The 16,032-nt window shown below is 42.0% G+C and overlaps 1 protein-coding gene across 2 annotated transcripts in view; it reads right to left on the bottom strand.

Moving 5' to 3' along the window:
• Window positions 1–3,560: 3,560 nt before the first annotated feature.
• The window catches only part of RBL2 (RB transcriptional corepressor like 2), a 154,498-nt gene continuing 142,026 nt past the window's right edge, over window positions 3,561–16,032 (bottom strand). For both annotated transcript variants that reach the window (XM_077458472.1, XM_077458473.1), the window contains one exon: window positions 3,561–9,049. In XM_077458472.1, the coding sequence (XP_077314598.1) occupies window positions 8,879–9,049 (171 nt within the window). In that variant the 3' untranslated portion in view covers window positions 3,561–8,878. The remainder of the gene's footprint in view (window positions 9,050–16,032) is intronic.

Here is a 16,032-nt window from a genome sequence, read left to right as displayed (position 1 = left end):
CCGCCGCGCATTCGTGGCGTTCCCGCATCGCTCCAGTGTGAACCCAGCCTAATAAGCGATCGTTTTTCTGATCGCTGTATTAGTGTCACAGGTGACGCTAGTTAGGCAGGTAGGTATTTAGGTTCGCCGCAGCTTTTTATAGCGCCAGGGACCCCCATATACTACCGCATAAAGCCCCCTGATTGCCCCCTAGTTAACCCTTTCACCAGTGATCACCATATAACTGTTACAGGTGACGCTGGTTGGTTAGTTATTTTTTTATAGTTTCAGGGCACCCGCCATTTATTACCTAGTCTCACTAGTGTACCCCTAAATTTAGGGGTGTCTACTTTCTAAAATGGGGTCATTTGGGGGGGGGGGTTTGTGCCATCTTGGCATTTTATGGCCTTCAAAACTGTAACGCCCTTAGAAAGCCTGAAGGCGGTGCTTGGTTTTTGGGGCCCCGTACGCGGCTAGGCTCCCAAAAAGTCCCACATATGTGGTATCCCCGTACTCAGGAGAAGCAGCAGAATTTATTTTGGGGTGTCATTTCACATATGCCCATGGCATGCGTGAGCAATATATCATTTAGTGACAACTTTGTGAAAAAAAAAAAAAGTTTGTAATTTTCCCGCAACTTGTGGCAAAATATAAAATATTCCATGGACTCAACATGCCTCTCAGCAAATAGCTTGGGGTGTCTACTTTCTAAAATGGGGTCATTTGTGGGGGTTTTGTGCCATCTTGGCATTTTATGGCCTTCAAAACTGTAATAGGTAGTGAGAAGTGAACTCAAAAAATTACGCCCTTAGAAAGCCTGAAGGCGGTGCTTGGTTTTCGGGGCCCCGTACGCGGCTAGGCTCCCAAAAAGTCCCACATATGTGGTATCCCCGTACTCAGGAGAAGCAGCAGAATTTATTTTGGGGTGTCATTTCACATATGCCCATGGCATGCATGAGCAATATATCATTTAGTGACAACTTTGTGAAAAAAAAAAAAAAAAAAAAAAAGTTTGTAATTTTCCCGCAACTTGTGGCAAAATATAAAATATTCCATGGACTCAACATGCCTCTCAGCAAATAGCTTGGGGTGTCTACTTTCTAAAATGGGGTCATTTGTGGGGGTTTTGTGCCATCTTGGCATTTTATGGCCTTCAAAACTGTAATAGGTAGTGAGGCGTGAAATCAAAAATTTACGCCCTTAGAAAGCCTGAAGGCGGTGCTTGGTTTTCGGGGCCCTGTACGCGGCTAGGCTCCCAAAAAGTCCCACATATGTGGTATCCCCGTACTCAGGAGAAGCAGCAGAATTTATTTTGGGGTGTCATTTCACATACGCCCATAGCATGTGTGAGCAATATATCATTTAGTGACAACTTTGTGTAAAAAAAAAAAAAAAATTTTTTTTTTGTCATTATTCAATCGCTTGAGGCAAAAAAATAAAATATTCAATGGGCTCAACATGCCTCTTATCAATTTCCTTAGGGGGTCTACTTTCCAAAATGGGGTCATTTGGGGGGGTTTTGTACTGCCCTGTCATTTTAGCACCTCAAGAAATGAGATAGGCAGTCGTAAACTAAAAGCTGCGTAAATTCCAGAAAACGTACCTTAGTTTGTAGATGTGACAACTTTTGCGCAAACCAATAAATATACAATTATTGACTTTTTTTTTACCAAAGACATGTGGCTGAATACATTTTGGCCTAAATGTATGACTAAAATTGAGTTTATTGGATTTTTCTAATAACAAAAAGTAGAAAATATCATTTTTTTTCAAAATTTGCGGTCTTTTTACGTTTATATCGCAAAAAATAAAAATCGCAGAGGCAATCAAATACCATCAAAAGAAAGCTCTATTTGTGGGAAGAAAAGGACGCAAATTTTGTTTGGGTACAACATTGCATGACCGCGCAATTACCAGTTAAAGCAGCGCAGTGCCAAAGTGTAAAAAGACCTCTGGTCATTTACCAGCAAAATGGTCCGGTCTGAAAGTGGTTAAATAGATGAGTTTAGTTCCGCTTTATGATTTACTGCTGTTCAGGGGTTTTGAGCTTCAGCAAAACAGCAGCCTCCAGCAATAAAAAACAGGAACAATGCTGGAGGCAATTTACAAACATTAGTTTTGGTAGCATAAATTAATAAACCAGCACAGGAACAAGCCTAAAAACATTTGCTTGGTATTTTTTTCATAATATAAAAAAAAATAGAAAACCTAGTGATTATTAAATACTACCAAAAGAAAGCTCTATTTGTCTCCAATAATTTTAGTACAGTGTTATATGACCGACCTGTAGGATATTCTTTCAGACTTCTATGTATGTGGATATACACACACACCTTTTCTCTCATGTGTGATGGACATAGATGCACATAGTCATACAGTTTGTAACAGCTGAACCTAGATTTACATTTTAAAAAAAGCATCTTCAGAACTGATATAAGAGAATTAGCATATATCTTTTTTTTTAAATTGACGTACCAAAATTACAAACCCTTTCTATTTTCATGTGTCTTCGGTGTGCTGACATCACAGGTCTTTGCCGTCTTCTCCTTCTGGTACTGGGAAGATCCAAAATGATACAGAGAACAATACCACATAGGGTAGGTGGAACCTTGTATATTGTACATTTGTACATACCACTTTTTAATTGGAGTTGGCATTGCATGCTATTTATCTTTTACATATTGTAAAAAATATAGAATTTCCTAAATGCACTAAATATAACTGGATACTAATATTTATAGGTAAAGTTGATCCAGGGAATATCCGATTGCCTGTTGGAGGATCAGGGAGGATTGCCCCCGCTGGAGCAAACTGAATCATGCTTATAGGTTTTTTTTTCCTTTCCACTATATCAACTGTGGGTATAGGATTGTGTATATGGAGATTTTCTATTTGTTTGTGTTTTTTTTTGTGCTGGTTAAACTGGATGGACTTGCACCCTTATTCAACCAGATGAACTGTAATGTTGTAATTAACCAGCATGCAATGCTAAATGAGTATTATAGTTGAAGTATAAGCCCTGGTACACACGGTCGGACATTCCGACGGAAAATGTCAGATCGGACCATGTTGTCGGATAATCCGACTGTGTGTGGGCTCCATCGGACTGTTTCCGTCTGAATATCCGACGGACAAAGTTTTAGAGCTGGACAATAAAACTTTCCGACAACATGATCCAATCAGACTTTGTCCGATTGTGTGTAGAGAATTACGATTGGACAAAGTGCCACGCATGCTCAGATCAAATTCCTAGACCAAAGCTATTGGCTACTAGCCTGAACGTAGTCCCGTCGTAACGAAATAATGTTGTCACATTACGTACGATCGGATTTTCCGAAAACGTTGTCCGACGGATTTTGTTGTTGGAATGTCCGACCGTGTGTACAAGGGCTAACACATATGTTATAGAGAACACTCTGGAACTCTCCAAAAATTGTGACAATCCACATTTGTTATTCCATGTTTGTTAGCTTTTCCCAAGAGCAGAAATGTGGTTTTCTCCTCTTTTGTATATACACTCTTCCCCAAAAATGTTCCCTTTTGTAGGCAGGTGTGTGCAGTAAAGAGAATACTCCACACCATTCAATATAAAGTGTTATTCATTAGCAAGCATGTTTGTACAGCACATACACTTTAAACATTAGCATTTATATACATAAAATGGTTTATTAACGTCAAAAGCAAAAAGAAGGCTACTTTACAATCTGGATTATTTTTAAGGGCACATATCATGAAAAAAACATTGGGGCTGCTATTGGATTGAAGCTTTTGCTACTATAAACTCAGCAGTGGTTTGTATTTATGCAAAACTTTCCAAATTAAAGTCAATGTGGCAGCTCAGCATCAGGCACATGAGGAAGGGGTCAGTTTAGTGTAGTCAGTATTAAAACCCCTCCTAGGGGAAGAGTCAGTTTAAGTGCTGGGGCACAGGATCAGTTTAAATGTTGGGTGAAAATTAAGCATTAAATCACTTTAGGGGTCAGGTTGAGAATTAAGGGTTCAGGAGGGTTACGTGTTAGGGGGGTGCCGCAGGGTAGCAGATAGTTTTGGACTTAGTGCCACTTTGAGGAGCTAGAGGGCTTGCTGGGTTTGGTTTACTGCTAAGAGCCCCATGATGAAAACTAGCGAAACAGCACCAAGACTAATGCATCAAGCTACCATTGTGGACCGTCAGAAAATGATTATTACCTTGCTGAAAATCTGGGAATGGTTATGCAGCCAGTGAAGTCAGAACTCCAACTCTTCATATTTGTTGTGGGTCAGTGACTGAGAAAACACTGAGGCTAAGTGGCCAGCATCACAGCTATACATCTAGTAGTCTCAAAAGATTACCAATAATGGCACCCTACATATTTTTCTCATGACAGGTGTCCTTTAAAAACAGAAAAACATGGATACATGCAGTTCAACTATTTAGCAGAAGACCCAGTAAACAGTAAGTTGAAATAAATTAAATAATTTATATGTTAAAAGAATTAACTTTTTTTTTTTTTATATGCCTTTTTATGTAATACTAAATGTTATAAATGAACATTGCTTAGTCAATTCTACCAAGCTTTCCAATAATTAGTGGCTTTTTTTTCTGGTAAAATTATTTTAAAATATTTTCTAAAATCATTTTTTTTAAAACTAAATTAGCACCTTGGGGTTACAATCATTTTTATAATATGGTCACACCTGTAGGAGGTTGGGGGTTACTGTCGCCAAAATTAAAACTTTTATTTATTTTTCTTTAGTCTGGTCTCAATTATAATGCTCCATATGAATTCACATCTACAGTATGCATTTAAAAATTACATAAACCCATGCAAAAATGAAAAATAAATAAAAATAAATCCACCAGCTAGCAGCCCCGGCTTGTCTCTAGGCAACTTATACAACACTAAGCTAATGGCTAGGGCAATAGGAGACTTAGGGCTCAAGTAGGTGGATGTAGTTTTCCTGCATTTGATGGGTGTTTGAAGCACACCCCAAATGAAGGTTATCAGATTTCTATTGACTTCAAAAGGACTGTATGGATGACAGCTTAAAGCTTGCATTTGACCTGCTTTGCATTGTGTTTCTTCACACATAAATGCTACTGAGGTGCATTGGAACTGCAGCCAAAGCAGGTCAAGCACAGCCTTTTCTTGTCGAATTCTGCGTTTTGCATTTGAACACACGCATATTATAGTGCAAAGCAACATAAATCAAAAAGGTAACTATGGTCAAATTGTTTCAAACAATGTTGAAAGCTAAACAAAAATGCAAAAACACCACCCAATGAACACCCACACAGGTTCATTTAGCTCTGTAAACTCTATCAGACTGGGAGTGTGGGGTGCATTTGGCTGGTTTCAGAAGCTTCAACTAAGCTTCCAGGCTGAATGGTGAGGACTATTGGAAAACACTTTACCATCAAGTAGACAGGGTCGCATGGTCTCATTTTCAATCAAAGCATTTACATTATGTTATTTTCAGGACAATAGTAAATTAGCAGTTGAACTCTGCATAAATCATTTTACAGTTTGTTAGGATGCAATAACATTAAATTTGCCAATATTAATTCACACATGAATGCTAACAAAATATGATTTAGAAGCAACATTGCAAACACCTTATTATTACATCCTAATCACCTAGTGAGAAAGCTGTGATTGGTCCCCCAACGGTCTGCTCACAAAGACTCTGTAACTCATAACCACTTCTTCTCAGTATATGAAGCTATTTATTAGTAGCTAACAACATTTTTTGAACAACGCGTTATCTGTCATCACTCTAATGCCGCGTACACATGACCAGACTTTCCGTCAGAATAAACTCTGACGGTCTTTCCGACTGAGTTTCTGACGGAGTTCCGACCGAACGGACTTGCCAACACACGATTACACCAAAACCTGTTTGTTTCGAACGCAATGACGTATGACGGGACTAGAAAAGGAAATTCAATAGCCAATAGCTGCCCTTGCGTCGTATTTGGTCTGTCGGACTAGCATACAAACGGTTTTCCCGATAGGAACTGATTCCGTCAGAAAGATTTAAAACATGTTCTATTTCTAGGTCCGTCAGACTTTTTGAAAAAAAAAAGTCAGCTGAAATCCACACACGACCGGAATATCCGATGAAATGATTCCGTCGGACTTTTTCTGCCGGAAAGTCCGGTCGCGTATACGCGGCATTAAAGTAACACTGTCATGAGAGAATAAAGGAGGCTGCCATTGCTTACCATGGACACTGGTAGTTTTTTACATGGTTATTAGAGACACTGGGAGTTTTTTTCTGCCTCTAAATACCCCTGCATGTTAGCTTATGTGTCCATGCACACATAGGCATTTAGAGTGGTGGGGCAGATAGAGGCAGAAAAAAAACCCCACTGCCAGCGCATCCAGGAGCAGCAGAGTTTTGACAAAAACAACGATTGGTGCTTGTTAACGCTATATGCGTTTAGCGCTTGAGTATTTCAACAGCCAGAATAAAATATTTTACTTGTATTATTACAAGCATCAAGCATTTTTTCTGCCAAAAAGCTGCTGCCAGGAGGAAAGGCGTCCAAGAGAGATAACAAAACGTCTAGTGTGCATGAGACCAAAAAGGGGTTGTTCCCTAGCTATTATGCAAACCTAGCTGCTTTCATACACTGAGTCAAAGAAAATCCATAAAAAGTTAAAGTGGATGTAAACCCTATTCATGAAATCCGACCTGGGCACATATATCTGTAGTGTTTACTTATCTCTCTCCAAAGCTTTAAGTCCCATGTCTTTCTGCTGCTCTGTTTATCTATTATCAGCATGATAACTTCTGACAAGTTCTCTGACACAGGAGCTAAAAGCAGCTGGAAATTTGTGTCGGGGAGGAAACTTAGAGACAGATAAGCAGGGAGTTTGTCTAATCACAGCACAGCTCTGCATGTTTCTTCGTTCCTCTGTCTATGTGGAGGGTGGTGTGTGCCTTTCCTCCAATCAGCTGTCTCACAATGTATGTCCAGACTCCCCTCCCACTGCTGAAACAGGAAGAAAAATTTCTAACACAATGTGCACTTTCTAAAGAGTCTAGAAAGCTATAGACTGCAGATATACATGTAGAACTTATGTAAGGAGATTTGTTTTTTCTCTGTATATCATCTGAGGCTGTTCACTTAACTGGGTATAGGAGAGGGTTTACATCCACTTTAAAGTTCCCATATACATTTTCAGGAAAGCCCCAGAATGGCACCCTATATGTTTCTCACTTGACAAGTTATCTTTCATATACACCTTTCCTTACTACAAAATATGTATTAAATAGAGGTGTATCTCAAAGTTAACTTGTCTTTTGTTATTTTCACTGGCAGTGTTCAACATTTTAAATCTCAACTTTTAACGCAAAAGTCAAGGGCTGACTCTCCTCCTACTACAAGTCCTTACTAAGCATCAGGCTTCAAATCAGTACTGAAGAACTAACAGGATCTTCCGACGTATAAAAAGAGATAGTGAATACTGAGTGCAGGTATTTGTAGGACCTTGTATTTCATTAGGACTATCAATCTACAGGCTTTTTACAAAGTTTAGGATTACTATAAATTAGGGTAAGATCTGATATGGATACAGATCATCTGCAATATCTTCAAAGAATTTTAATTTTATTTAAAGTTGAACTCTGGCTACACAAATATAGTGTAAATGAGAGAAGTTGGTGTTTGCTAGCTACTCTTAGATATTTGCAGTAATCCAGACTGCCAGAGCTCTGGCACTTTGCTTCAGTCTTAAAAATTATGGGGGATGCTCTGTGTGAGGTCCCTAGTCTGTCACCCATACATGCACATTAAAGTCGATGGGCAAAATATGCAAATAAGTAAAAACGACCCAAAGCCTGCCTAATACTGACCAAAAAAAGTGCAGATCAAATCTTCCCACCCAATGCACAGGTGGGAGTGACGGAAAGTGCAGTTTCCCTAGAGCAGCCTAGGCGTTACTAGGAAATGATGTGAGGCCACAGAAGGCGCGCTCCCAGAGTACTGAGAATGACATCATTGCTACTTTGGAAAATAATAACTGGCTCCGCATATGCATTAGTTGCATACAACGTGGTTTTCTGTCGTTTGCGGCCAATGAGACATGCATTAAACTGAAAATAACTGTACCTGAGGATCAGCTTTGAAGAAAATCTCATTCTTAAAAAACAAAGTGACTACCAATACTGAACCTCATGATGGAATGCTAATTGCTTGGCTGCCTCTGGCCTCTTCTTGCTCAATAACCTGGAACAAGCACTTCCCTGTGAAGTCAGGGGAATGTCAACACTCCTGATTTACATGTTTGTCCTGCCTTAAAATATTAAAACCTTTTAATTAGCACAGCAGTCAATTTGCAACGGCATTTTCCAATGTATTTTTTTAGTATAGAAATACTCTGGTAAACATGAATATGTTGTATTAACCCTGACCTAGGGTCTACCGTGCCTGCTGCCTGACCATACTATTCATCATGACACTGAACTTCTACACCACTCTAAGTAAATCCCTATAATTCTGTGACCTTATCTTTTGCATAGGCCTGGATTTGAACTTGTCAAAAGTACAGGCCAGTGTGTACACTATTTGCTAGATACCATTAGTAGTTCACTGTAAGATTTTGTTTCCTTGAGCTTTTCCTTAATCCATTTATGATAGAAGGGTACATTTAGGTCTTCGCTTGATACAGGACCCATTTTCAAGTTGGGACTTTACGTAAATATCTGGTACAACCTATTGGCAGCCTACTACCTAAGTGCTCCAACACATTTTAGTAAATGTTCATTCTCTATGTCAATGCATAATCCCACTAATTGCAAAGAGATCAGTTTAATATTTCAGGGCAATCTGTTTGACATTGATAGTCCTGATATTAAAAAATAATAATTTATAGAAAATACTGCATTCAGACAGTCCAAGACTCTGACTAGATCAGAAAGTTCCCCTGTCATTGGCCACATCTTGTAGTCTCCTATAAAGGGCACTATGGTTTTCTGGGCATATCCGCTTGGCTGGTGATTCACTTCCGTCTTCCAGCAGAATGCCCCGTTTTTTAGTGGGGGTCTCTCCTGTTCTGATCATACTGTTAATTTCCTGCAATCTCTGTGGATGAAAATAGAAAATATACCTTAGCAAAGTGAGTAATAAAGATAGCCACACACTTTACAAACTATGTACAATCCCATTTAGAATTACCAACATCTACACAGTTCTGGAGCCAAACTCAATAATCCTTTCAATTCATATACATCATAGAGGCCTTTGAACTTCACAGCTTCTGTTTCTTTAGGCCCAGCTTTGACAAAATAAAAAACTAGAAGCTGACTGGTCTCAATCTGCACCAGATTTTGCCCCCTCCAGTTTTAGTAAATCAACCCCATAGTGTCTGACATTGGAAAAGGTGGCTCACACACTCTGGCACGGCACCCTGCTGTTTCCTTCTCAGACTAACAATAACAATGTGTGTAACAGAGGATTTAGTAATTAAAGGTTTAGTGCACATACGATGTGATATTTTAGTGGAGTGTGGTGGGCTCAGTAGGTCCCTAGCTACTAATAAGTCTTGAATACTGGAACAACGAGAACTCCTTGCATAATTCCCAGTCTCAGCAGTATTTGGACTCTGGCAAACAAAAAAATTTGGTCAGCCCAGAAAAACTGCAACTCCCAGCAAGCCTCATTTTTGTGGAAAAGCAGCACTAAGAAAATAATCATAGGCACAAAGGGGCGCAAACTATGTCCCCCAATGAACTCTAATAAACAGATTTTAAGGCCAGCTCCCTGGTGAACATTGGAGGCTCAGAGGATGGGCCAAATGACATAGTTACAAACTGGAAATGCTGAGGACCTACAGCAAAGCGAAAGAATTGCTGATGGAAATGTGCAGGCATGAAATTAGCCATCTTTAACCACTTCAATACCAGGCACTTCCACCTCCTTCCTGCCAATTTTTAGCTTTCAGTGCTTTTAAACTTTAAATGACAATTGCGTAGTCATGCAACGCTGTACCCAAATTAAATTTTTATAATTTTTTTGAGACAGATAGAGCTTTCTTTTGGTAGTATTTAATCTCCACTTGGGTTTTTTATTTTTTTGCTAAACAAATGATAAAAAGACTAAAAATTTAGAAGAAAAAAAGAAAACATCTTTTTTTGTTTCTGTTATAAAAATTTGCGCTGATGAGACTGTACTGATGGGCACAGATGAGACTGCACTGATGGGCACTGGTGAGACTGCACTGATGGGCACTGGTGAGACTGCACTGATGAGGCTGTACTAATGGGCACTGTTTTGGAGGCACTGAAGATGCTGCATTGGTGAGGCGGCACTGATGAGCACTGATAAGCTGCACTGATTGGAGCTGATGGGGCTGCACTGATCATCAGGGAACAGATGATCAGTGCCCTGATTATCAGTGTACATATGCCCTGTTAGATTGCCAGTTATCGTCTCTCCTTTCCTCATACTGTGACAGCGCGTGAGGAAAGGACTGCTGATAATTGGCAAGTGTGTTAAGATACAGCTGATCACATGGTTAAGGGCTGCTGTGCTTCACCCTTTACCACGATCTCTGATCAGCTGTGTTCAAAGGACACGCATGAGGCATGTTCTGGGAGGACACCCATGAATGCCATCCCAGAACAAGAGAGCTACGCTGTAGCCATATTTTGGCTATGATGTGGTGTTAAAGTGGTTAATGTCTGCAAAGGCTAGAAAATCTCCCTGATGGAGAGAGGCTAATAGCTCATTAATTCCACGCAGAACTTCTGGGCCCAAATTAAGACATTTAGGGCCTTGAAATTAATTCAAGAGGGGAGGATGCTCCCTTTTGGTTTGGGAACTGTGAACAGGTCAGAGTAGAACACTGGAATTGTTCTGTCAAAGGTACTGAGGTACTGCTTCAGAAGACTTACAAGGTGTGCATGGAGATCTGCTAATCTGCGCAGTGACAGAGGTGGGTTTGATGATATGAATAGAGGAGGGCGCAGAGAATGAAAATCTAGCTTGTAATCCCTGGAAACACACTCCTGCTTTCAAGCATTTGAGATGCTGGAGGTCCAAATGTAAACAAAGTATAACAAACTTCCTCCCACTTTGTAAAGTGGGTGTGCTCTCTCATGTTGAAAAGGTATCTAAGGGTTTGGGGAACTTGAAAATAGAGAGTCTTTAGGAGGTCTGGGGGTGAGACTTGGCTTTAGAAGTTGACGATGGAGGTTGAGCCTTGAGAGTAACAAAAGTGAATCTTCTTGGCTTCTGCCGAGGAAGATGGGTACACTTAACACCAATAACATCTTTGACAAGGGTGTCCAGGGCAGCTTCAAAGACACACCTGGAGCTTCTCGGCATAGAGCCAAGGAGGAAGCCTGATAGGGAGAACTCCAAAGATGTCAGACTTGAACACAGGGCAAAAATCCAGGTTGTCAGTGTCAGGCCCTTCAGGGAGTACCAGAAGTGCCCCTGGCAAACCTACAGGAAGTGGTATATCAAATGTCACCTAGTGGCCCTAGTATTAAGGCAGCTTACTTGGACTATGCATAAAGTGAGTCTTCTGAGACAGGGTCACACAGGGGGCTATGCCAAGTCTTGGACCCAGAAAGAACTCTGCAGCTCACAGATGCAGCACACTCAGTCTGGAAAGTGCCACAATGCAGAGCCCAATCCTGAGAATCACATTCCATACTAGCCCTTCATTGATCCAGCAGGGTTTGGGTACAGCCTTAACAGCTAGAGCTGTGGAAATGACGATCTGTATAGCCCTGTATAGAGACCAGCTTATGTAGCTTGTTGAGGAATCTTGACTGAAGAACAAGGTCATCTTGATTAAAGAAAAATAAATTGCTAGCACAAAAGGTTAGACTTTTCTCAGCAGAGCAGACATGTGCTGTGAGTAGAAGTGGTTATTACTGGGGTGGCAATTCTTTTTTCGGTTTGCCAGTGTCCCAATCCTGCCGCAGGCAGCGGTATACCCCCAACCATCTCTGAATTCCTGTGTTTCTCAATGAACGAGAAAGAAAGACTTTTTCCCTGAGCTGTGTTAATGAACAATTAAAAGGAACAGTCCAGTCAAAACAGAAATTGATGAAAACCTATGCTGAGAAAACAGGTGTTGAAGCTGGTCTTTCTTCCTGAAAATGCTAATGGTTTGGCTCTAATACTAGTTTGCTTGCTTCAATATCTCCTGAATCACTGGCCAAGCTGTATTTTCCAAAGCAAGCAAAATCCTTTCTTGTATTAAAAGAGGTTTAGACTCTAGAGAGAGAGAGAGATATTATTTTGCCCCTGTACAAATCATTAGTAAGACCTCATCTGGAATATGCAGTTCAGTTTTGGCCACCAGTTCACAAAAAGAATATCGGAGAACTGGTGAAAGTGCAGAGAAGGGCAACCAAACTGATAAGCGGCACAGGAGAGCTCAGCTATGAGGAAAGATTCGAGAAACTGAATTTATTCTCTCTTGAGAAGAGGAGATTAAGGGGGGATATGATCAACATGTATAAATACATATGTGGTCCATATAGTGAACTTGGTGTAAAGTTATTTACTTTAAAGTCATCACAGAGGACAGGGGGCACTCTTTACATCTGGAGGAAAAGAGACTTAACCTTCAAAAACAGAAAGGCTTCTTCACAATAAGAGCTATGTAAATGTGGAATAGACTTCCTCAAGAGCTGGTTTTGGCCAGCTCAGTAGATTGTTTTACAAAAGGCCTGGAATCATTCCCAAATGTACATAATAACTACATACTAATATTTATAGGTAAAGTTGATCCAAGGAATAATGGTCTTTTTAACTTACCATAAAATCAATTTCTCTGAATTCATTGACAGACACAGCGCTCCATTATTCAGAACCATAGGGTTATACTGCCCCCTACAGGAGTAGGACACTAGGCAGAAAAAAAGACTTGGCTACCCCTATGGGCAGTCCTAGGTGGTATACACCCAACTCTCTGCTATAGGCCTTCAGTTTAGTAACAAGCCATGTCAGAAGGATTAAAACTCCTTAGAGGGGTGGGTGCTGTGTCTGTCAACGAACTCAATGGAAAAAAATGGATTTTACAGTATGGATTTTACGGTAAGTCAAAAATCCCCTTTTCTCTTTCGTTCATTGACAGACACAGAACCAGAACCATAGGGATGTCCCAAAGCAGTGCCAAATATGAGGGGTGGGACAATGAAAAATCCCAAGGCTAACACAAGAGCCAACCAAGTAACAGGAGCTCAACACAGAACAAGCTGGAGCCCAAACCTGAATACCACTTCAAGAGGGAATAGACCCTCTAAACAGTAGCCTGCAAAACCTTGCAGCCAAAAGAGGCATCCACAGATGCCAACACATCCACTTTGTAGAACGTTGTGAAAGTGTACACTGACGACCAGTGGCTGCTTTGCAAACTTGCGCCAAAACATAGAAAGGAGAAACCCGATCCCCGACAGAGTGGGCCAGAGTCATCTCTGTCTGGTCCATCCAGAAATGGTCGCAGAAGAAGCAGACAGCCCCTTTCTTGGCCCGCCCGTGATCACAGTGAGTCTGACCTCTAAAAAGACTCAGTGGCTGCTGAATACCCCAAACCACATCCAGGACAGATAAGGCAAATTCCTTAGGATGTGTTGACCAGGGACACAAGGAAGGCAACACAATGTCCTTCTTCAAAAGGAAATCCGAGGAAGGAACGAAGGAAAAGGGCGAAGAACCACCTTAACCTAATGTAACCCTGGATAAGGTGAACGACAAGATAACACTACCATTTTCGACACCTGCGAGCAGAGGTGATAGCCACCAAGAGACCACCTTGCGAGACAAAGTAAGCCTTGGAATTGCCAGAATATTTTGAGAGAAAGGCTTCTGGAGAACTGAAATCACCAAGTTCAGATCCCCCTTGAATAAAAGGTACGCACCAGGAAGTGGACGCTGAAGCAGACCACCCAGGCTGACACCTGGCCCTTGATGGTATTCAAGGCCTGTTCCTGCTCAACCCACCCGTAAAGGGAGGTCGGAATTGGAGCCACCGAGAAAGAACGAGGATGAATGCCTGGTGACTCACACCAGGATATATGTGCTTTCCACATCCAGAGGTAGAACCTCCTAGGAGATAGACTCCCTAGCCATCAGCAGCGTCGGAACTGCAGCACCTAACTTATCACAGCCAGGCCGTTAAAACCAGTTGTCTCTAAAGCAGGATGGAAGAATGGTCCTTGGGACAGTAGATCTTCCCTGAGAGGCAGTCGCCAAGGAACGTCGGTGACCAGACACACCCAGTCGGTGTATCCAGACTGACGGGACCCATACGGAGCCAATAGAATAACCGGTATCCCCACAGCCATGATCCTGCGCAAAGGCCAAAGCAGAAGCTGGAGAGGAGGAAAGGCGAAGAGCAAATGTTACCGGCCCCATGGGCCACCAGAGTGATTGAGGTGCCCACTAGAGGATCGCGTGACCTTGCCAGAAATCTTGGTACCATCCTGTTGAGCCAGGGTGCAAACAGATCTACCCCAGGAGTGCCCCATCAGAGACATATCCGATGAAACAGGGCCCAGTGAAGGGCCCACCTCGTGGCCCAAACCTAGCCGACTGAGGCTGTCAGTATTCCACTCCTGGAATGCGCACATCGGAGAGGGCAGGAACAAGATATTCTGCCCACCGGAGGATACTGGCAACTGCCAGGGCTGCCAACACCCTATTTGACCCACCCTGGTGATTGACATAAGCCACCACTGTTGCACTGGATCCGTACTGGAAGCCCCCAAAGTCGATCCGTTCATGATTCAGACATAGTCTGATCGCTCAAAGTTCCAGGATATTGCTCGGTAGTCCGGGATCCACCAGTGTCCAACGACCCTGAGCAAAGGTCAGTCCCAGGACATCTCCCCACCCGGACAAACTGACATTGGTGGTCACCTTGTTCAATACAAGGGGAGAAAGGATTTATCCCTCATGGCTAAGCTAAACCCTCTGGTTTCCTGGCTCAGCCAAACCCGATTGTCCAGAGACCTCGGGCACTTGTCCCATTATGCCAGGATCTCCCTGAAAGGTGCTTGTATGGAACTGTGCCAATGGAATCGCCTCAAGAAGGGTAGATATCATCAGACCCAACACCCAGATGCAGGTACGCAGGGAGGCCCACCTGCCGGACAACAGTAAATAAAAAACGCAGCATGCAACTTCTGAAATTTTTTACAGAGGAAGAAACACTCTGGCCAGAGCTGAAGCCCGGGTCAGGCGCAGATAATCCAATGTTCTGGAAGGGTCCAAAGCAGACTTCAGATAGTATAGAACCCAACAGAATCTGTCAAAGTCTGTATAGCAGCTACGTTGCCCCTCGGGTAGTCGAGGACTCGCAGAAGATTCTCCTGGCAGCCCAGGACCTCAAACCCCCACTGATGTAACCACGCCAGATCCGGAGCTAACACCTTGTGAACACCCGAGTGGTGGCAAGACCAAAAGGCAACACCACACGCTGATAATGCTCAGCACCCACAGCAAAACAGAGGAAGTGCTGGAGTTGGGCACATAATGGAATGCGTAAGTAAGCATTCGTGATGTCGAAAGAAACCAGAAAGTCCCCATTAAGAAGGGGTACCACCATCCTGAAATTCTGTACCCACACAAGGCAGGTAAGGGCCTTGAGGTGGGGAACTATAAGGGGGGAGGTTAGGACTTTAGATGAGGTGCACATGATGAAACCAATCACGTTCACAGAGGTGCAAACGTTTGTATGTTTATTGGTGGACCAATGATCAACATGGCATAAAACATTATTACATATATTGAGCATAGAAAATAATGGATATGAAAGGCAAGTAGTATATGTATAACAACATGGCATAGGCAAATAAAAGTATGCATCTTAGTCCCCCAAACATGATGAGCCATAACACAAATAGGAATCTCAAGGGGGGTGAAGCCATCTAGAATTGTCAATGTGTGTTGGATGCACCAGGGTAGGCTCAACGCGTTTCATGGACTTTTATCCACTCATCAGGAGCCAGATGCATCTGTGTTCTATAAAGGAATGTAGGAAAACCAATATAAGTTAACCATGTAAACAAAGGAAGGGAGTGCGTTGGACATAATTGGCCTTGCCA

The sequence above is a fragment of the Lithobates pipiens genome, unplaced genomic scaffold, assembly GCF_037356315.1.
Source record: "Lithobates pipiens isolate NorthernLeopardFrog02 unplaced genomic scaffold, aLitPip1_a1.2 Scaffold_10, whole genome shotgun sequence".
Classification (NCBI taxonomy): Eukaryota; Metazoa; Chordata; class Amphibia; order Anura; family Ranidae; genus Lithobates; species Lithobates pipiens.
This window is presented reverse-complemented; position numbering and strand designations above follow the sequence as displayed.